Source organism: Phycodurus eques, chromosome 5, assembly GCF_024500275.1.
Source record: "Phycodurus eques isolate BA_2022a chromosome 5, UOR_Pequ_1.1, whole genome shotgun sequence".
In the NCBI taxonomy this organism is placed as follows: domain Eukaryota; kingdom Metazoa; phylum Chordata; class Actinopteri; order Syngnathiformes; family Syngnathidae; genus Phycodurus; species Phycodurus eques.
Window position 1 is genome coordinate 5,412,262 of NC_084529.1, and position 23,456 is coordinate 5,435,717.

The 23,456-nt window shown below is 42.8% G+C and overlaps 1 protein-coding gene across 2 annotated transcripts; it reads right to left on the reverse strand.

The window, feature by feature from the left end:
- Positions 1-792: 792 nt before the first annotated feature.
- On the reverse strand, positions 793-22,904 carry pard6a (par-6 family cell polarity regulator alpha). 2 transcript variants are annotated; one of them, XM_061677184.1, is made up of 7 exons: positions 22,550-22,904; positions 14,734-14,956; positions 12,672-12,961; positions 9,666-9,791; positions 7,688-7,884; positions 5,432-5,710; positions 793-1,292 (listed from the first exon to the last, which is right to left on the reverse strand). In XM_061677184.1, the coding sequence occupies exons 1-7, from the start codon at positions 22,661-22,663 to the stop codon at positions 1,274-1,276; spliced, it is 1,248 nt and encodes a 415-aa protein (XP_061533168.1). In that variant the 5' UTR covers positions 22,664-22,904; the 3' UTR covers positions 793-1,273. The 2 variants fall into 2 exon arrangements, with proteins under 2 accessions (XP_061533168.1, XP_061533169.1); XM_061677185.1 differs by lacking the exon at positions 793-1,292 and having other exon boundaries at positions 2,967-5,710; positions 22,550-22,902.
- Positions 22,905-23,456: the final 552 nt, after the last annotated feature.

Sequence of the window (23,456 nt, forward strand, 5' to 3'; positions counted from 1 at the left end):
CACACATCATTTAGGTCATCTACAAAAGGAAACGCCAATTAGATAGTATGATTATGTGTTATTTGGAAGAGTAATTTCTCCTTTTCTTTGAAGGACCATGTCATTAGAAAAAATAAATAAAAATGTACTGAGCCAAAACTTGTCTGCAACCTCTTTCTCCCATTGTGGGGACCTTCCCAATGAATATGTGCAAGAAACCAAACAAAGTGGATTGTGTTAGGTTCTAAGGCAGCTGTATTTATGAACGCTTTTCCGGAAACAACCAAAGAATACGCATTCTGTATACATTAAAGAGAGAAGTTCAACAGTAATATAGACTGTAGTGGACGGTGTGGGAGTTACAGTTATATTTTTGATAAAAAATAAATGCATTCGGCATTTTATGCGACTGAAGCCAAAGTTAATTCAAACAAAAGTTGTGTTACAGTAGCAGTAGGCCTACCGGTAATTAGTGAAAAGTCAGGTAAAACATTTGTTCATCATGCTTGCTTTCATCATGCACGATGTTAGTGTACTCGTGTCAACTGTAATATTAAACGTGACCAGCAGGGGAACTTCTTTCGACATAAGTGCTAATAAGATTAGCGCCCATGTTACGGTAATTTCTAACGCTTCAAAACAACATACTTATCTCCTTGTATGATAACTGCGAATGAGGACAGGGGAACGAATATAGGCCTGCCGCATTTCCTATTTCAGGGACCCTGAATGAATGTGGTCTTTTGTAACATAGTATAGAATTGTAAAAATTGATTACTCGGAAAATAATTTGTATCAGAATGCGTTCGATAAAACACTGTACAATCACACTGTGATAATATGGAATTTATTTTGTTGTGTAACATAAGAATAGATCAAGTATTTTGTTAATATAGTCAACCAGCGCTGCGAGGAATGCAAATGATCAATGTCCTTTCATCATCATTAAAGCAGCGTGAGGGGCAGCTGTGGCGAAGGATGCCTCCTGAAGTCCACGATCATCTCTACTTGTCTTGAGCGTGTTCATCTCCAGGTTGTGTCGGCCGTACCGCAGCTCCAGCTGCTCCAGCCGCTCCACTTCCAGTCGATACGCAGACCCGTCACCGTCCTTGATGAGGCCGATGACAGTGGTGTCATCTGCAAACTGCAGGAGTTTGACAGTGCGTCGAGGGGCAGTCGTTCGTGTAGAGAGAGAAGAGCAGCGGCGAGAGGACACAACCTTGGGGCACCCCAGTGCTGATGCTGCGTGTGGATGAGGTAGCCTCCCCCAGCCTCACCTGCTGTGTCCTGACCGTCAGGAAGCTGTAAATCCACTGGCAGATGGCAGGTGAAACACTGAGCTGGATAAACACCCTTGTTTACCCCCAGACCAGTTACACAATAAAACCCTTTAATATATATATATATATATATATATATATATATATATATTAAAGGCGTGGGCTTTCTCCGCGTGGGCTTTCTCCTCGGTGGAAGTTCTGTCTACACACGCTCGCTAATCCAAAATCACAAATCGACAAGGAGCAATGTTACAAACCGCAGCTCCAACTAAGTTGGGATGTTGTGTAAATTGTCAGTAAAAAGAATACGATGATTTGTATATGGGTCATTCCACTGAGGTGGTACACAATTTGTGACATGTAAGAAAAAAATTAAGAACTTGAATCATTTTGTCGAAAATATGTTAGTAAAATGTCTTTGAAGTATACCAGTTACATTGAGGGGTTCATGGGATAAAAACATTCAGAGTTGACTTGATATGACCTTTTTTGACCAGTGGTCTCTTGTAACACTGACTCTAGATATGAACATGGAAAGCTGTTTATTGTATGAAAACCTTGGGAATTTTTCACACAAATATTAGGGTTAGAGTAGGCTCACAAACCAATTGATGTCCAACTTGTTAATGTACCGCAAAGTATGGAGTTAAAAAAAATGAGTTGGGGCAAATATAGATGTATGTAACATTGACTAAAAATACAACATGGAAAATGAAGGACCTGAAAACTAACAGGTATAAGTGAATGAATTCAGTGGATATGAGAACTGAATAGGACGAGTGATTTTTTCCAATATCAGTGTCCTTACTTGGTATGATTACCCTTCACAGTTAGACCATCAACTTGAAGTGTGACAGGAGGCCTTTATAATCGGAACAGAATCCAAGTTTAATAAAAAGGATTAAAGTATGCGCGTAATCATGACCGCATCCTCAACACTGCTGTGACTCGTCAAAATTACCAGCGAGTCAGCAGTGCAGTCAGGAGACAGAAAACATGTTTGCCTGTGCACTAGCGATAGAAAACGGCCGGAATCCACCAATCATTTCTCCTTCAACGAATCGAACAAGAAACCATCTAACTCTATCCGAACTCGCTTTTCGTCATTGCTCGTAACTTGACCGTTTGAGATCGAAGCTTGTAACATTTTGACATCATTTTCTTGAAAACACTTAAAAAGGTTCTCCCCGGCCCCTCTGTGTTACCATGGAGCTCAAATGGTGCCGTATGCCGGTCGTATGCAAGTCCAAAATGGTTCCGGGTGATCGGTTTCGCAAAATAGTCGATCGTTTTTGTTATTTTGTCCAAGTCGCTCGACCGACACTTGAAAATGTAAGTCAATATTGTCTCCTACTCCTTCTGAAGCAATGGATTGATCCTTCTATGATTATTTTGGGAGATCATTGCATCAATTCCAAATAGCCGTCGTAAAATGGTCGTTGTTTGTTTACAGTTATGAAATTGAGTGGCCGCTTGCTCGTAACGCGCTTTGACCGACAAAGTAACGAGGACGATGACTATTTCTCATAAGTGCCTCTAAGAAATCTCGCTGTGGAATGTCATTAACTTCTGTTGAGTGGTAGGCGCACCCTTTTAGCAGATATTGGCAAAGTGTTTGCATGATTTTGCCGATATTTTTCACACTGTGCCCATTTCCGTTGATGACTGCTAAAATGTCACACTGTTGTCAAAAAAAAAACACAAAAATACGTTTGACATGGTTTATTGCAAAAATAATTGGGAGCTGGAAAATTCTTGATACAATATTATTTTATATCTACAACCCCAATTCCAATGAAGTTGGGACGTTGTGTTAAACAAATAAAAACAGAATACAATGATTTGCAAATCATGTTCAACCTATATTTCATTGAATACACTACAAAGACCAGATATTTAATGTTCAAACTGATAAATTGATTGTTTTTAGCAAATAATCATTAACTTAGAATTTTATGGCTCCAACACATTCCCAAAAAGCTGGCACAGGGTCATGTTTACCACTGTGGTACATCACCTTTTCTTTTAACAACATTCAAGAAACGTTTGGGAACTGAGGACACTAATTGTTGAAGCTTTGGAGATGGAATTCTTTCCCATTCTTGCTTGAGGTACAGCTTCAGCTGTTCAACAGTCCGGGGTCTCCGTTGTCGTATTTTACGCTTCATAATGCGCCGCACATTTTCAATGGGAGACAGGTCTGGACTGCAGGCAGGCCAGTCTTGTACCCGCACTCTTTTACTACGAAGCCACGCTGTTGTAACACATGCAGAATGTGGTTTGGCATTGTCTTGCTGAAATAAGCAGGGGCGTCCATGAAAAAGATGTTGCTTGGATGGCAGCATATGTTTCTCCAAAACCTGTATGTACCTTTCAGCATTAATGGTGCCTTCACAGATGTGTAAGTTACCCATTCCATTGGCACTAACATAGCCCCATACCATCAGAGATGCTGGCTTTTGAACTTTGCGTCCATAACAGTCCGGATGATTCTTTTCCTCTTTGTCTCGGAGGACACGACGTCCACAATTTCCAAAAAACAATTTGAAATGTGGACCACAGAACACATTTCCACTTTGCATCGATCCATCTTAGATGAGCTCGGGCCCAGAGAAGCCGGCGGTGTTTCTGGGTGTTGTTGATAAATGGCTTTTGCTTTGTATAGTAGAGTTTCAAATTGCACTTATGGATGTAACGCCTAACTGTATTTACTGACATCGGTTTTCTGAAGTGTTCCTGAGCCCATGTGGTGATATCCTTTACACATTGATGTCGGTTTTTGATGGCGTGCCGCCTGAGGGATCGAAGGTCAAGGGCATCCAATGTTGTTTTTCGGCCTTGCCGCTTACATGCAGTGATTTCTCCAGATTCTCTGAACCTTTTGATTATATTATGGACCGTAGATGATGAAATCCCTAAATTCCTTGTAATTGTACGTTGAGGAACATTGTCCTTAAACTGTTGGACTATTTGCTCACACACTTGTTCACAAAGAGGTGAACCTCGCCCCATCTTTGCAATTGAATGACTGAGCAATTCGGGGAAGCTCCTTTTCTATTTCCAATCATGGCACCCACCTGTTCCCAATGAGCCTGTTCACCTGTGGGATGTTCCAAACAGGTGTTTGATGAGCATTCCTCAACTTTCTCAGTCTTTTTTGCCACCTGTCCCAGCTTTTTTGGAACGTGTTGCCGCCATCAAATTCGAAGTTAACGATTATTTGCTAAGTTTATCAGTTTGAACATTAAATATCATGTCTTTGTAGTGTATTCAATTAAATATAGGTTGAACATGATTTGCAAATCATTGTATTGTTTTTATTTGGGCTTAACACAACTTCCCAACTTCATTGGAATTGGGGTTGTACATGTTGATACCTGATTACTGACGATACTGTTGTGTGTTAATATTTGATAATAATTGCTCGTAACATTTCACCACATCCGTGGAATGACCCATATCCTTTTCAAGCTACAGTCAATTGATTACACTACAAAGACAAGCTATATAATGTTCAAACTGATGAACGTTCTTGTTTGTTTGCAAATATTCTCTGAGAACATGTCTGAATTAAATGTAAATGTATAGTATTTTAAGGTATATACAGCTGAACTGCACTCAACAAATGTGCTGTACTGGATTTACAAAAGGTTTAAAGCCACTGTAATGGTATGCACAGTTGGATCCTTTACTTCCGTAATTCTTTGGAGTACAAAAGGGAGCCTTGCATACCACCAGTGGTACTCTTACCACACTTTGAGAAAAACTGATATAGACAATCATAATCACTTTTAGGGAAGCGTCAATTTGCCTAAATTCGCTATTCGCGCTCAGGCTCTGTCCCAAAACCCCCGGTGAATAGCAGGGGTCCACTGTATTTATCAGAACCAGAATCATCTTTATTTTCCAAGTGTGTCAGAAACACACAAGGAATTTGTCTCCGGTAGTTGGAGCCGCAATGCGTTTCATTACAGTTTCCGTATATATAATGCTACCCAATAGCTCTATCTGGTAGCATGACATACAAGTTCATGATGCGCTCTGGGCAGCATGGTAAAATAAGAAATCAATATTGCCGATGAGTCCGGTAGGTTTAAAGTTTGGAATAGGTATCAGCAAATCAAGCGCAGGCACCCATAGAGACATTCAGGAAAACACACGGCTGTATTTACGTTATTGTGTTGCCGCCCTCTCTCATGCTCTGTTGAATGCTGCAAGAAGTGTGACTCTGGTGGCCATTATGACGGGCTCTCAGGTTTGCTGCCATGTATTCAGGCATGGAGACGCTCTGTTGAAGGGTTCTAACCGCAGGGCTGTTGTGCAAGCTTTCACTGGTGAGGCTCGTATTGTTATGAGATTGGTAGAACACCAAACAGTCACTTTCCAGGATTAGGTCACCATCGTCATCATCATCATTTTCTTCATCACTGTCACCCTCTACAATGCTGTTACTGAAACATAGGACATGACAGACACATCATTAACAGAAGTGTGCGTCATAAACACAAAAGTGTACGCACATAGTTAAGATGAGTACAAAATACATATGAAGTACGGTACAAAAAAACGCGCACAATACAGGCCACTATGCCTTCCCGTGTCATTGGATACATGATTGCATATCATACTATTCCCTCCACCAAGTGTACATTTGCATATGTGTGTAGAATAATAGCAGTGTAAAAAAAGTAAATACAACTAAAATAGTTATTATTGCTTTTATTCCCAAACATGCAAATGCACTGGGAACACTGCAGATTATATTCCAATTCAAAACAAGGAAACATATTGAACATGGTTCAGTCCTTTACAGAATGTATAAGAATATGAGTCTGTTCAAAAGCACGGCAGTTTGCGGTGTGCAATGCTGCAATATTTAGTATTGATCCGATACCAAGTAAATACAGGGCCAGTATTTACTTGGTATTGGATCATAGAAAGGTGTTGATGTACAGCTGAAACTGTACATCAACACCTTTCTATGATTAAGGTTGATGCGTCATTATGAATCTGAATAAGTTTTCATTTCTTGTGTTTCATGCCCTTTTTCCATGAGATTACGAGTAGATAGTTTTCCTGTAATGCCACCGCACCTCTGCCCACGACCGCCATGCTGGAAGTCTACGCATGATTTTGTTGGGGTGCTTATTGAGTGTTTGAATAAGCTACATTTGACGGCACATGTCAAAGAATTGTGAATTACTGTCCGGTGTTTGGCTGCAACAGTGCAGGTGGGAGGGACAAAGTCTCCTTGCACCATTTATCGGTACCAGTTTTGAATGATGGCAAAGAAGAATTAACATGTTTTGTTTTCACTGTTGGCGTAGTGCTACAACGCAGCAGTAGTATTGCGTCCGACTGGCTACAGATCAAAAGGCTGAAGAGATTGCTATAATAGCGAAGAAATAAACGCACAACATGCCTCATTTGTCAGCATGGAAGGAGACAAGCTTTATTTACAGTAAATAGTGTACACTGCAACTAAAGGAACACCGTTTATGTGAGGAAGGTGACCCCAAGTGGACAACAATAATACTTGCGTCCTCACAAAACAGGTAACAGTAAAAACACACGGCAACTATTTGAGAGCATTGTCCCAAAAACATCGCGGGCATGCCGGCGCCCCTCCTAGCTATCTTCGGGCGGGAGGCGGGGTACACCCTGAACCGGTCGCCAGCCAATCGCAGGGCACATACAAACAAACAACCATTCGCACTCCCATTCACACCTATGGACAATTTAGAATTTTCAATCAACCTTACCCTAGTGAGGATAAGCGGTCAAAGAAAATGGCTGGATGGATGTTATGTTAACGGTCCAGGAAAAGACTGGTTACATCTGCGTTTGTTCTGAACACTTTGTTGAAGGTAAGCTAAATAGCGACGTTAGAAAACATTCGCGCACAATACATACTTAGCTCCATTTTCTAGCTTTACATTCTAGTTCAGGACTCTTATAAGACAAATTCTAAAATATATATCTTACCACTTCAGAACAGTGTTAGGAATGTTTATCTCTGCGCGTTTTGGGGTTTTATCCTGTTGACGGACCCATGGCCGAGCTCTCTAACACAGAGACTCGCATTTCTCAGCAAAAATATGTTGCGCAACAAAACAGAAAGTTGGATAAGTTTAGTCTAAGCAAGTTATATTTATTTTATATTCATTGTTTCTAATTATTTCACTGACTATTATGGGTTGTTCTTTTTTTCAGGTCACCCCATCCTACCAAGTGGCTCAATGCCTTTCCACTTGATAGTTGGGAAGGAGAGCTCCTTCTGACAACTGTTACACAATTAATGCTGTTGATTGTATAGTTATTGATTGACACATTTTGGTAACCGTTAAAACCATGCGTGAAGTAATTTCTACCGCCATGTGTGGACAGAAAAACAGCGCTTATGACTGTAAATGAATTGCATTACGAACCTTGCCGTGATGGGGGTGCTGCGAGAGGCAGGACTCGTTGACTCGTGCGATAGAGCGGAGCCTGTCGATCCGTTTGAGCCAAAAGAACCAGAATTTCCTGCGGTTTTACTCCCTCGATGCATGACGTTGTTCCTCTGGTTCGCTGGTTTCACTGTCACTATAAGATTGTGGCTGTTGGCCACCATCATGTCTGTCACCTGAAATTAGATTCCAAGAAAGGTTGTAGATGGTGTTAGAACTGTCAAATCTTTGTGTAGTGTTAGTTATTAACCTTAAAGTGATTCCGATTTGCAGAAGACTTTATTTATCCCGGTCTTATTATCATACACACAAATCAGTTCACACTGACTCGCATCAATAATCAACGGGTAACACACTCAGTTTGAGGTGTTGAGGTGGTAACGTTCCTCAGACAAGCTACAGATAGGCCAAACTGTCGAAAATGTCGCTTACCTCAGTTAGTTCCGAAGAAACTCAAAAATATTAAGCTGTCCACATAATGCGCTACACTTCTACAACATCCAATGAATACCTCATTGGCAGTACCAGAGAAAACTGAACAGCGTTATCTTTATAAAGGCAGAATAATTGATATATAATTTGATTGTGCAGGTCACCATAATGTTGAGGCTGGTTCACACACATCATAACACACATTATGATGTACCGGCCCTTTGCTTTATTTTTTATTTTTTTTTATAACTTCTCGTTAATGCTGTTATGTGAATGCGAGGTGGTGAAATTCTGGACATACTGTATTACCTTGGACATTGAACTGTTAGCTGTCCGAATACATCCGTATTATCTGCCAAGGGAATGCTCTTCTATCATGTTCATAGCGGTGTACATTCCACCATCGAGGTTACAAAGACCCTGATCGTCATTGATTGAGATCTACAGTATCTGGTGGCTGTCAAAGTTCCCTAAGATTAGAGGTGGTCTGTTCAATGAGTCTTAACCATAAGAAAGGCAAATGCTTCTGCGTGGGTTCAGAAACAGAAATTGTCGAGTTCACGAGTTGCTAGCCTTAGTACTGGCAACCAACTTTGATGTAAGAGATTGACGAGGTATTGTAATGGCAAGATACACACGCCAGGTATCTTTGGGACCGATAGATGTTGGTGAGTCACCTGTAGGCCGAGGACATCAATTTCCAGGCTAGCCAGCATGTCAGACTTTGCGTTCAATCTTCAGCGTTACAGCTGACAACTATACATTTCGGCATTTTGGTCTTTGGCTAATATTTAGATTGTTCAAGCTACTGCTTACGCTTATTGTGAAGAGATTTGTCGCCTGTGCAGTTCAGGTTTAAAAGGGGTCGCTACTTGAAGGCTATCCATGCGACGCCCATCTAACCTATAGAGATAGCAGAGCAAAAATAAAACACTACATGGCCAGGCCAGACAATTTCGAACCAAAACAAAAACCAAACCATTCCTGTAATGCTGGATAGGTCTGTTTAATAATAAAAGAATTAAAAGCAAAAAGTAACCGGGAGCACGCAGTTAGCCTTGTTTAGCTAGCAACTCTGATAATAACTGCGTTATAGCACAAAGTTACCATTTTGGTTATAAAATTGAAAACAGCATACCAGCATTATTCTTTCACTGATACTACAAGAACAGTGCTGGGGTGGGCAATATCACCTCAAAATTACATGACAATATTTATTGGAACTATGGCGATATTCATGCCAAATAACTGCAAAAATGGATTAAGGTTTCACAAAAGGCCACCTGACCTTTTTTTGGGGGGGCTGGGTGGGGGGGGGGGGGTCATACGAAGTGGCAGAAAAGAATAATAAACTCCTCAGCTACGGTATTGATTTGATATCCTTGAGTTAGCAGCGCAAACAGCTGGCAGAGGCCAATGGCGAGGTTACAGCGCTGCGGGCTCAGGCAGAAATCCAACAGACAAATGAAAGGAAACCAAAGAACGAGTGCAATCGGAATAATTTGGGGTTATTAATCACAATTACCTGGTCGAGAGATTTTCCTGTAACATCAATACCATTGACCTCTAGAATTTCATCATTAACTCCCAAAAGCCCTGTGCTCTCTGCAAGCCCACCACGCACAAGGCGGGATATGAACACTCCTGGAACCTATAGCAGGGAAAGAGATAAAGTCAATATTAACAGTCGAAGGCAAATGTTGACATCATTCTCCATCACTGAATAATATTCAAAGTACATGCTCACAGCCACGTAAGGCATTGGAGGAGTTTGTTACAGTTGGGCTTCCGGAAAAGGGCAAACAATGCATTCTGATACAATGAAGTTTAGAAGGCCCCAACGTGTTCGAATGTCGCACCATCTAACTAGTGCGCTATGTTAATAGGAAATGGTGAAGCTTACCCCCCTCCTTGAGCCGACACCTTGTCGTGGTGGAGGGGTTTGTGTGTCCCAGTGATCCTAGGAGCTAAGTTGTCTGGGGCTTTATGCCCCTGGCAGGGTCACCCATGACAAACAGGTCCTAGGTGAGGGACCAGACAAAGCACGGCTCAAAGACCCCTTATGATGACGACAAATGGACTTCATTTTCCCTTGCCTGGACGCGGGTCACCGGGGCCCCCCACTGGAGCCAGGCCTGGTGGTGGGGCTCGAAGGCGAAGCGCCTGGTGGCCGGGCCTGCACCCATGAGGCCCGGCCGGGCACAGCCCGAAAGAGTAACGTGGGTCCCCCTTCCCATGGGCTCACCACCTGTGGGAGGGGCCAAAGGAGAGGACCTTGTGTGTCGGGTGCAGTGTGAGCTGGGCGGTGGCCAAAGGAGACGACCTTGGCGATCCGATCCCCGGCTACAGAAGCTGGCTCTAGGGACGTGGAATGTCACCTCTCTGGCAGGGAAGGAGCCTGAGCTGGTGTGTGAGGTCGAGAAGTTCCGACTAGATATAGTCGGACTCGCCTCCACACACAGCTTGGGCTCTGGTACCAGTCCTCTCGAGAGGGGTTGGACTCTCTTCCACTCTGGAGTTGCCCACGGTGAGAGGCGCCGAGCAGGTGAGGGTATACTTATTGCCCCCCGGCTCGGCGCCTGTACGTTGGGGTTCACCCTGGTGGACGAGAGTGTAGCCTCCCTCCGCCTTCGGGTGGGGGGACGGGTCCTGACTGTTGTTTGTGCCTATGCACCAAACAACAGTGCAGAGTACCCACCCTTTTTGGAGTCCTTGGAGGGGGTGCTGGAGAGTGCTCCCGCTGGGGACTCCATTGTTCTGTTGGGGGACTTCAATGCTCACGTGGGCAATGACAGTGAGACCTGGAAGGGCGTGATTGGGAGGAACGCCCCCCCCCCCCCCCCGATCAGAACCCGAGCGGTGTTCTGTTATTGGACTTCTGTGCTCGTCACAGATTGTCCATAACGAACACCATGTTCAAGCATTAGGGTGTCCACATGTGCACTTGGCACCGGGACACCCTAGGTCGCAGTTCGATGATCGACTTTGTGGTCGTGTCATCGGACTTGCGGCCGCATGTCTTGGACACTCGGCTGAAGAGAGGGGCGGTGAAGAGAGGGGCGGAACTCACCACCTGGTGGTGAGTTGGCTCCGATGGTGGGGGAAGATGCCGGTGTAACGTGGCAGGCCCAAACGTATTGTGAGGGTCTGCTGGTCTGCTGGGAACGTCTGGCAGAATCCCCTGTCAGAAGGAGTTTCAACTCCCACCTCCGACAGAACTTTGCTCATGTTCCGGGGGAGGCGGGGGACATCGAGTCCGAATGGACCATGTTCCACGCCTCCAGAGCTGTGGCCGTAAGGTGGTCGGTGCCTGTCGTGGCGGCAATCCCCGAACCCGTTGGTGGACACCAACGGTGAGGGATGCCGTCAAGCTGAAGAAGGAGGCTCTGGATGTTGTGGGGCTGCCCTGTTTGACATGCCTCTGCAACATCGCTTGGACATCGGGGACAGTGCCTCTGGATTGGCAGACTGGGGTGGTGGTCCCCCTTCTTAAAAAGGGGGACCGGAGGGTGTGTTCCAACTACAGGGGGATCACACTGCTCAGCCTCCCTGGTAAGGTCTATTCAGGGGTGCTGGAGTGGAGGGTCCGTCGGGAAGTCGAATCTCAGATTCAGGAGGAGCAGTGTGGTTTTCGTCCTGGCCGTGGAACAGTGGACCAGCTCTACACCCTCGGCAGGGTCCTCGAGGGTGAATGGGAGTTCGCCCAACCAGTCTACATGTGTTTTGTGGACTTGGAGAAGGCGTTCGTCCGTGTCCCTCGGGGAGTCCTGTGGAGGGTGCTTCGGGATTATGGGGTACCAAACCCCCTGATACGGGCTGTTCGGTCCCTGTACGACCGGAGTCAGAGTTTGGTTCGCATATCCGGCAGTAAGTCGGACTCGTTCCTGGTGAGGGTTGGACACCGCCAAGGCTCCCCTTCGTCGCCGATTCTGTTCATACCTTTTATGGACAGAATTTCTAGGCGCAGCCGAGGCGTAGAGGGGGTCCAGTTTGGTGGCCTCAGTATTGCATCTCTGCTTTTTGCTGATGATGTGGTTCTGTTGGCTTCATCAAGCCGTGAGCTCCAACTCTGAGAATCAGCACCTCCAAATCTGAGACCATGGTCCTCAGTCGGAAAAGGGTGGCATGCCCTCTCCAGGTCGGGGATGAGATTCTGCCCCAAGTGGAGGAGTTCAAGTATCTTGGGGTCTTGTTCACGAGTGAGGGAAGAATGGAACGGGAGATCGACAGGCGGATCGGTGCAGCGTCTGCAGTGATGCGGACTTTGTATCGGTCCGTTGTGGAAAGAAGGAGCTAAGCCGAAAGGCGAAGCTCTCAATTTACCGGTCGTCCCACCGGGAGGAGACCCCGGGGACGACCCAGGACACGTTGGAGAAACTACGTCCTTCTCCTGGCCTGGGAACGCCTCGGAATCCCCCTGGAAGAGCTGGATGAAGTGGCTGGGGAGAGGGAAGTCTGGGCGTCCCTGCTAAAGCTACTGCCCCCGCGACCCAACCCGGTAGAAAATGGATGGATGGATGGTGAAGCTTACCTTTTCGACACCGTAAGGCGTTACTCGCATACTGGCCCCGTCTCGGATGTAGAAGCCCAAGGGTTTATGGGTACCGTGCTTGTGGAGCCGCACACGGCGGTGCGTCTCGGGTAGGATGTCCACGTCAATAATTGATGAAATTTGACGGAAGTTCTGCGGTCGGCCGATCATGAGACCCATTTTGCTCTTTGAATGGGTAGACAATGAGCCGGCGGTACGAAGTCCTGTTAGTCCCAGGCCTTTTTTACGCCTCTGGAGGGAGTTGGTTGCGAAAACTGCAGGTTCATCCTCTTTATAAAGAGACAGAGGGGGAAAAAAAGCAATTAGTACTTCAAATTAGCTAATGGGTTTCATAAAAAGACAGATACCGAAAGCTGTTCCTATCATTTTAGTTTGGCCTGCTGTACTAATTGAGATAATGGCAATATTAGTGATAGCTCTCATTATTATGCAGTGTCGTATAACACCACTGAACACTACAGCCAAAATAATGAACATATTCAATTTATACCTCTCTGAAATAAGTGAGCACCGTGACCTTGGCCAGTGGCAGAATATTTGATATTTGGACTGGATATTATTATACTGTGTGAGCCAAGCGAGGCGCTTTGAAAGCATTTACTCTTTGGCTGGCAAGACGTCGCGCTTCTCTACTACATGTATTATTTTAATAGCAACACGACAAGTGGCCACCATCTTTGTGGAATTTTCTAAAAATATAAACAAAGAACATGGAATGAACACTTCAAATGCCTCTAAAGTCCTCCATAAGTAAGTCATTTAAGGAAACACAATTGATGACTTCAGTACATGACCTATTCTACTGCCCACTCTCCTTTTCTCACGAATAATGTTCTCTTTGCGCTAAAGTTTTTACGGCGAGTAAACCCATTTAAAACGTCACGGTACTTTTGAGATGTTGACTTGGAGAACCCCTCGGAATTTCAACCCGTACTAGCTTATTGATGGATAGTTTGAACTGAAATTTGTCGCCTAATCGGAGAAGAGTTTTCCCCGACTGGCAGAAGAAATCAAACGATTGAACAGATAGATATGTTGCGAAATAGCAAGCCAAAGCAAAGCAAATTTAGTTAGATAGCGCATTTCGTACACAAGGTGACTCAACGTGCTTTACATTATTAAAAGCATTTAAAAACACACACAAAAACAGCTAATAAACATTTAAAACAAGGAGAGAAAAAACTAAAAGTACAATTAAAACAGCATACAGTGCAAGAAATATCATTTAAAAGTGGAAATGCTCTAAAAAGCATGTGGAAAAAAAGAAGAGCTTTTAACCTGGACTTAAAACAATGACATTATAGTGTTTGATTCCATTTTGAAGGTGTGTTTTGACCAGATTTTCTATAGGCCATCTAGAAAAATGCTAAATTGTTCCTCCACACAAAAAAAAACGACATTTCTCCACAACCCATCATCTGATTTTCTAAACTCTCGTGCATTGTACTCAGGTTGAAGTGGTCCTTACAACCAGAGTCTATCATTTTTGTGGAAACCTTGTCATGTTGCTAAATTTTGACAACGGAGTATTAACAGCAATCATTTTTTAATCCTCTAAGTGCATCTCAATAAATTAGAATGTCATATAAAAAAAGTTCAACATGACAACACTAGTCATTGTTCCTGTGACAATAGTTCTATTCTAGTCTATTTTGTTAGTGTTGTCATTTTTCAATGGCAGGTTGTTACTCTAACAAGTGTTATATTTGAGTGAAACATATGACATGTTCAAGAAAAGTGTGTTTATGAACAATATTTGTTGAAAATAAATGACATTGTCATCATAAATCATACAGCATTATCAAGTATCGGTACTTGGTATCGGCAAGTACTAAAATGAAAATACTTTCATCCGCACCCTAACCCTGGAAAACGTTCCCTCATAAAAAGTACCGGTATTCACTTTAATAATTGTTAATTTCACCCCATCGCTCATTAAAGACGTGTTTTCAAACGCACAGCCCTTGTTACAAATTTCAGCGATGAAATTCATCGTGTCTTTTAAAAAGCTAAATCAAGGCAATTATGACTCCATCCTTACCTTTCTTGGTTATAATAATGCGAAGCAAGGGATTTGCTGACGAGACAGCTTTGTGGAAGTTATCATCATTGTTGATTGGAAGGAGGTCTCCGTGGTCATCTACGTATCCCAATAACATGTCGACTTCAGGGATGCGATGGATAGTTTGGAGGAGGGTATAGAACTCTTGGAAGCCACCTGGGCAGTTCCTCTTGAAAGCAAAGCGACGGTATTCTGCATCAAACTGCATCAAACAAGACAACGGACAGCAAGAAATGCAATTTTAAGCAATGAAATAACACACGTGGCAGATTGAATTGAATCGACACGAATTCTTAGGGATGCACGACAACTAGCGGCCCGATACTGGGAAAAAACGACGTCACGCTCATCGGTTTGATCACAAAAAAAAAAAAAAAACTGGACCGACGACAAGAGCCGTATCGTTCCAATATCATCTGGCTGCGCACCGGTCGCCACTTGCCGGCTATCCGCAGTAAATTAGCTTACGATCACCGGCACTTTCTGAAATCACAACCATCCAGTGACTTTGAGTTTGTAAATGAGAGAGTGATAATGAGATAGATGCGCGTCCGCCTGCTCGCTCGATCAGCACCAACGCTCTTCGCCAACCACAAATTCAGACGTCTTTAAAGAAACATTAACATGAATGATCGCCCGTTCTTATATCGTTGCAAATTGAAAAAATAATGAATATTTGAACCTGTGTATTATTCAAGTTTGAGAAGAAAAAAAAGTTCATTGAGTTGATCAATACTACAATATTGATTGCACATAAAGTACATTTATACATCTCATCTCAATCTCATTGTACTTATCTAGAGTGACAATAAAGAGGCATTGTTTTATTCATTAGATATGTTATATACATATGATAGTAAATGATGATATACTAGTATAACACTATTTTAATTTGGATGATATTTTATGTGAATAAAAAATTAATTAATAATTAATTATTAATATATTAATGGTTATATTAATACAATTAATATATTATATGAATTATATGAATAAAAAAATATTACTATAACCAGTATGATATAAAATACAATTATAGTCAATATACATAAGTAGGTGGTCCCAGCTCAAGCTTCCCATCAGTTTGGGGGTCCTTGGCCTGGAAATTGTTGTAAGCCCTTGATATAAACCATTAAAACAATCACACTCAGTTATTAGTATCGGCTTGGAGAAGCAGGAAGTTAGCGGTTATCGGTGGAATTTTTTTTTTTTCGTGCAACCCTGTGAATTATAATGTCATATTTACGTACCCATTCATTTTCTTATTTACACTCATAACCTAAAGACACTTCAGAGTCTTCAATAAACCTAACATGCGTGTTTTTGGAATGAGGGGAGAAAACTGGAGTACCCAAAGAAAACCCACACAAGCCCGGGGAGAACATGCAAATCCCACATAGGAAGAAGTGAGCCCAGATTCGAACCCCCAACCTCAGAACTGTGAGGCTGACGTGCTTACCACTTGCCCACTATGCCACTTACTTTCCAGTGATTGTAATTGCATTTCTTCTGTTAATGTGTAACTCCCAACTAATTGCAAGACCTGCTAATTCAAACAAAACTACTGTACATCAAATGAGACTTCATCAGTCTCTTACGACTTGAGCTCAGTAGTAAGCAACTAAAGCAGGGCTGGCACGCCCATGAGGCGATATGGGCGAGTGCAATGGGTACCGTAGCCTCCAGTGGTCATCACAAATTCGGGAAAACTTTCATTATATTAAACATTGTTATTACTACTGCTAACTCTGAAAATGGAAACGCCAACATGGATTCAAATGTAATGCAGGGCCCATTTAATATTATTACAAAATAAAAGTACAGTATTGTATTGAATGCAGGGGTGCCAATCATACAATCTGGCCCACAGGATGAATTTGACAGTGAAAAGCGTGGGGGCCGTGGCACAGAAGATAAGCGGACGCCCTGCCACTGGACAGTTGCCGGTCATATCCCTGCCCAAGCGCATGCCATCGCTGTGTCCCTGGGCAAGACACTTGACCCACATTGCCCATGAACGGACGCGTGTTTGGTGGTGGTCGGTGGGGGCGTAGGTGCAGAATGGCAGGGCAGCAGTGGCTCCGCCAGTAACTTACCACCACCAGGTGTGACTGTGCAGTGAATGAATAATGTGTGCCATTGGAAAGTGTCTTGGAGTGTCGAAAAAAAAAAAAGCACTATAGAAGTGTAATGCATTATTATTATTATAAATACATGCAACACTGTGATGGTGGGGACTAAGGAAAACTTTGAGAAATATTATGCTCAGGTTGAAAATGGAGAGGTAATAATTCCTAGGTCTTCCTAAATTGATTGAATTTGAAAGTGCATTGAGTTCCAAATATCTGTGACTTAAAGTTTTGTGCCATAAAAGCACCCTTATATTATAATAGATTATTTTAAATGGTGTATTATATCTGAAAGTAAGTGACGTGCTGTCTTATACATTAAAGACAATGTTAAAAACAATTCTGTTCTACTCCTTTTGTAAGATTATGTAAATCGCAGAGCGAGTGGGGCGCCATATAAAATCTCCCCGAGGGCGCCACAACGGATAGGGCTTGGACTTTGCGCAGGTATTTTCTTTCGTGTTTTCGGAGACTTTGGACAAAATCCTAGCACAGAGGACTACCAGTGAAGGCAAACCAAAAAGGAAAGCTACGATGACAACAACAGAACTGGAAAAGCAACTTATCGACAACACTTGAGCTGTCAGATGGTTGATTTCATTTCCACTTGTGTGAAAAGGTCGGTAGAGTGTTTTAAAATTTGAAGTTCCATAAGATGTTGCTATCATTTTATACTTGTGTCAGCGTTTATGATAAGTGAGATTCATGTTTTATTGTTTTGATGAACCTGCGCATAGCTTAATCAAAAATGTTCAAATGTTACGTAAAGCACGGACTGGAAGTTGAGCGGCTGGCGGTTTGGTGCGGCTAACGCAACCTGGAGCTGAACACGCTCAAGACTGAAGAGAGGATCGTGGACCTCAACAGTTAACTTACAATCGCATCGTAACATGCTGCCAATTTTCTCTCGAGATTGTTGTCACATCTCTGTCGGGACACTTTTACATTATTCGTAGTAGTCTCGTCCCTCTGCACTATTGGCATATCTGTTGTTGACCAATACTAATCCAGTTTATTGCACTACTCGTCACTTTAAACTGCTAAAATGTCTTGAAGACTCTGCACCATTTGCACAATTGGCACTGTGCCAGATTATTGCCCTATTAGTCATTCCAAACTGCTAAAAATAACTCGAGCACTCTGCATCATTTGCACAACTGTCATTGCATCAGCATTACCACATTACAGGTACATTTCATTGCTCAGTGACACTAATGTTTTTATGTCTCAAAAGTATTTTTTTGTCTGTTGTCGTACTCGAGCAGCTCCATCTACCTTGTGTGTTTTTGACATACTTGGCAAATATAGATGATTCTGATTCTGAGATTTTATGGTGGAGACAGTTTGGACTAAAAATGAAATTGGATCTTGATGGTGAATGTTTTTTTTTGACAGTTACCACTGCAGTTCTTATTTCATTCGTTTCTGCACATTATCTTCCAACCCTGATAAATAGACAGTGTGCTAATTATTGTTTTACTTTTATGTATTTGTTTATTATGCTGTACCGGTACTGATTATTATCCCTGAAGACGAACTTCAATTGACGCCATTTTTGTTGCAGGTATGCAAGGAGAGATTGTAGGGGTGCACCAACGGTGCTGTGCTCCTTGAGCTAAGGTTGGGGGCTTTGCAAGGGCTAGCTACATTCATGTATTACAAAGATCTAAAAAAGTGTGAATTTTAGAAAATTCTCTGGAGGTAGATCAAGTCCAATTATTTCTGAGGATTACGGTAATATCTAACAAGTGAATCATTTAAATTGTTTTACTGTAATTGATAAGAACCTTATTCCTTCATTTTCCATGCTGCTTATCGTCACTAGGGTCACGGGCGTGCTGGAGCCCGTCCCAGCTGACTCTGGGCGAGAGGCGGGGTACACCCTGGACTGCTCGCCACCAAATCGCAGGATAAGAAGATTCACTAATTTGACATATACTTTAGCATTTTGACTTCTTGAATAATCACATATTGGTGATGAAAAGCGTCACATGTGCCGTTCTCCACTTCATCTCTCCTGCATCCCCCTCGGCAACGTCAATTCAGTATTCCAAGTGATGTTAAACACATTTCAGACCGGAAAGAATTCTGACATATTTATGCCTCTGTATGTCTGAACACTGGTTTACTTCAAAAACTTGGTTTTGAATGACCACAACGTTCCCAGCGGATATCCTCCAATTCTGTATGATATACTGCATGTCCTTGTACCATTCAGATACGTTCGTGACAGAGCAATCAGGTTCCAATAATAAGGTGGGCAATAGTTTGCATGCTTAATGCTTTTTAATACGTTCCTTTTTTGTGCATTATTATGTAAAGTAGTGCAATGATTACATCGTATGGGCCTGGATTGACATGGAACAAGACTAACCCTTACCATTTTTGGTGCATATTCATTCTTCTTCTTATTATTATTATTATTATTATTTTTAATTAGCTATATTATAAGAAGTAAAAGACATCCCTTACTTTGCAGTGCACCATCAAATTTGAATTTGGAGCTGATGACCTAATAGTGGAATTGGTTGACTCAATTAGCCAGTTGGATTTAAATGAGGGTCACTAATGGTGTCGTGGTACATTATGGCTACTTTCATGCAGCCGGCATGACATCGATGCCCAGTAAGCTAGAATAGGCCCCAGCTCACCCGTAACTCTGAACAGTATAACTGGTACGAACTAGTGCAATTAATACATTGTTAATTAATTGATGAAAACCTATTTTAACTTGGCGACACGGTGGCCTAACAGTTCAGAGGTCATGGGTTCGTATCTTGGCTCAAGCCCTCCTGTGTGGAGTTTGCATGTTCTCCTTGTGCTCGTGTGTTCTTTTCCCTCCAACATTCTAAAAACAAGCATGTTAAGTTAAGTGAAGACTCCATATTGTCCTTAGATGGGAATGTACGAATGTTATTTGTTTTGTCTATGCTTGTCTCTATGTGCTTTATGATTGGCTGGTGTCCAGTCCAGGTTGAACCCCGCCTCTCACCGCAAGTCCGCTGGGATCGGCTCCAGCACACCCGTGACCCTAATGACGATAAGGGTTGTAGAAAATGGATGGATGGGTGGGTGGATGTTTTACCTTGCGACATATCATTACAAGCAGAGAGGAAAATGCTGCTCGACCAGAAGGCCTCATTGTAAAAAGATCCTAGCATTTTTGCTTGTCCCTCATATGGCGACAGGAAATGACTGTGAATTACAGGGTTCAAAAATTCATTCCTCCAGAGACGATTATTGAATCGTTTCACATTCAATAGAGGTACAGTCGACGATGGAGAGATGATATTTATCAGATGCAGGGTGGGCAATGGGTCACGGAACCGCTTAGCCAATGTGGCTAAACAGGATTCCAAAAAATGTCCGAGCCACACTCGCGCTTTAACGATGCGGGCCCATTTAAAACTACCTAGTCATTTTGGAGGGGAGGTTTGTTTATTGTCAACAAATATTGTGATTGTAATTTGACATGCGATTTTTAGGGAGGAAGTTTGTTATGTTCAGCATTATTCTCGAAACACAAGAACGAAATTCTTCTAGTATGACCAACACAATATTGGATATAGCCAACAAATACACAACTCTTTCATGTAGGCCAGGTCTAAATGGTCTAATTAATTGATATGAAGCCGGGAAAAACCGTGAGCCAGCGTAGCGAACGTGGGCAATATTCGCTTCGCTACGTACTGTTTCAATTAGCCGATAGCGAGGTGGCAAACGGGCAGCGTAAACCCTGAGATGGACGATATTTTACTTACTTTCTGTTCTCTGTTGTTGTCTGAGCATTTGATTTCTGAAGTATTATGAAATCAAGTCATCAAAACATTTAAGTGGGCAACCATATTGCTTTTCCAACTTAGGAACCACTAATAGGGTCATGTACTCAGTACGAAGATGTATTTTTCCTGAAAATAGGCTTTCTGGAAAGGTTTGGCTCAGGTATTGTATTACTTTTTTCAATTAGTGCAATAGGGGATTCTAGTATCGATAGTTGCTATGGCTCGCTCTACCATCTAACTATTGATTTGGACAAAACCATATTGTGTGGATTACCACTAAGTAATGAGACTGGCTTTTAAAATGACCTTTTCTATATGTGTGGAAGCTGTGGAGTCTTAACTGTCAAAGCCTTAAATAACATGTATTCCCCAGATGCCATGCTGTAGTGGAAGGAGTGTGCTATGCAAAAGAATCGCTGCAGCCACAGTTGTATTGAACTTTTTAGTAAGTAAAAAATAAAATACAAATCCTAACTTTAGGCGTAGTCTTATGTTCAAAGTGTGCATAATGTTACAGAGACTTGCAGTAATATTATTTTCATGAACACTAAGAGCATATATGTCAAACTCGGCCCCGGGGGGCCAATTTTGGCCCACGATGTAATTATATTTGGCCCGCAAGACCATATTAAATGGGTATTAGAGCTGGCCCGCCACTATATAGCACATGCGGCGCTAATATGACAAATCCCAGAATGCTTTGCCAGTGTGTCGGCCCATCAGTGTAGACCGGCGAGCGCCCCTTCCCTTTCAGTTGCGGTCGTTAGCGACAATGCTACCGGTCGCCTCGAGCACATTTACACTTCCCCTTTCCCAAAAATGGCCAAACGAATGATGCAAAACAGTTAACTTCCAAGACAGATGGGAGGCAGCTCGTCTGTTCACTAAAGTAAAAGACAGACCTGTTTGTCGTGTGTGACGCAACGTGGCTGGAACAAAGAATAAAACATCATTGAATTCATGTTTGTTTGTTTGTTTTTTTTAATGCCCTTTATTAACTCCTAGGCAGGGACGGTTAATAGTTTGGATTTTTATTGAACGACACTCTGATTTTGTTGTTTTGTTGTTGGCCTTTGAAAAAAGATTGACATCAAAAAGAAGGTAGTTGGAGATAAACAGACGATAGAGAGATAGAAGAATTCATGTTATTTAAATACAAAACAACAAACAAATACCACTGACTTTGATCGCAAATTTGATTTCTCGTGTTGATAATATTACAGTTTGTTTATTCCAGATTCAAAATGTAAGTTTGTTGTCATATGATCAACTTTAACGCTACATTTCTGCACAAAAGGGAAACACGCACATCTGCAGTGATTTTTTTTTTAATGAAATTTTGCGTTGGGCCCGCGACGTTGTCCCAATTTTTTTTTTCCATTTTGACACCCCTGACTTACACCAACACTACTACTGTATTTGAATGTCGCTCATGATGCTGGCACTCAATATTTTTGAGGTGGTATTTGGTGTAAAAGTGCCATAGTAAATTTCAATCAAATTCCCGTTTGTCAAGGAAATCATTCCCCCCCCCCAAAAAAAATATAGAAACATGTAATAATTGCATCCAGCATATCCAACATGTTTTGGTTGTGCCGGAATGATGAGGCGAGCGGGGGGGGGGGAGGAAGAAAAAGAAAAAGAAAAAAAAAAAAAAAAAAAAAAAAAAAAAATGGAGAGCAATCCCAAGCATGATTTGTAAACGGTCAACTGGATTGTTCAACATCTTGCCTGCGATAACGTGTTGTTCTTCGACTCGCTGAACTCGCCCGACGACACAATCACGTCGACAAACGTGTCGTGTTTGTTGACCGTTTACCGTTTACTGTTTGAGAAGGGCAATCCCAAACAATCACATGTGATCCGACGGCGCGACGCACTCACTTTGCTTTTGACCTCCACCGCGCCGTCCAAAGCTTTGAACGACGTCCGCTGTTGCTGTCGTGACATTGTTCGCTCGGGTCGGACGGCGAACTGCGGCACTGCGGCTAAAATCATTCGGCAAGAGGAGACTCCTTGTTCCCCCTCGTCGGCTCCGCCGAAAGCGACCCAGTGACGGAGGCCGCTCAGCGCCGCTCCATCGCCCCGGAGACAGGTGGCATCTTGCCGCCTCCGCCGGTTGACTGTGCGGGGCTGCCGGTGGAGGGGCGGGGCGTGATCAAAGATGACGGAAAGGCTCAAAACGTCGCCTCGCCTCGCCGATCCGTTGCCATGCGGAGAATTCGCTTCAAAATCACAACGCCTCTGTGTGTGTATGCGACCAAAGTGATTATTGTACAGTATAATAATAATAATATATTTTTAAAAAAAAGCTACATTTGGAGTCCAAAATGACAACTATTTTCCTTTTCGAAACGTATTCCATTCCTCAAAGTGTAGTGCGTCATGTTTTGTGCTCTCATGTACGGTATGTGCGCTATGTGAACTATTTCCGCGGCTCCCCCAGTGGCATGCTTGTGTCTGTGTCAAGGTGTGACAGGTGTGTTGATGGCAAGGAACAGGTTTTCTTACTTCATCGAGTCCAGACCGGGCCGTGGTCGAACATGTCAAGAGCAAGGCCTGATTCAAGGATCTGAGGTTTCGGGGCGCTGAGCTCCCCGGGCAGGCAAGCGAAACTTCACCACTTTTCTCTACCTCGTAACACAATCGCATTCCCGCATCGCTGAAAGAAAAGCGTTTTGAGAAGTCTGACTCGACTGTCGAACCTGATTCAGTAAATGATATTGAAATGTTTTGCGACAGCAAAAGAGGATTGGAATCGTAAAATAAACATTGTAATCCTGATTTCTTG

Coding starts and splice junctions, on each gene's coding strand:
- pard6a (XM_061677184.1), bottom strand. CDS start 22,663: ATGATTTTAGCCGCAGTGCCGCAGTTCGCCGTCCGACCCGAGCGAACA. Junction 14,957..22,549: donor CGGTGGAGGTCAAAAGCAAA/GTGAGTGCGTCG, acceptor TGTTTGATGCAG/TTTGATGCAGAATACCGTCG. Junction 9,792..12,671: donor CGCCTTACGGTGTCGAAAAG/GTAAGCTTCACC, acceptor TCCCTGCTATAG/GTTCCAGGAGTGTTCATATC.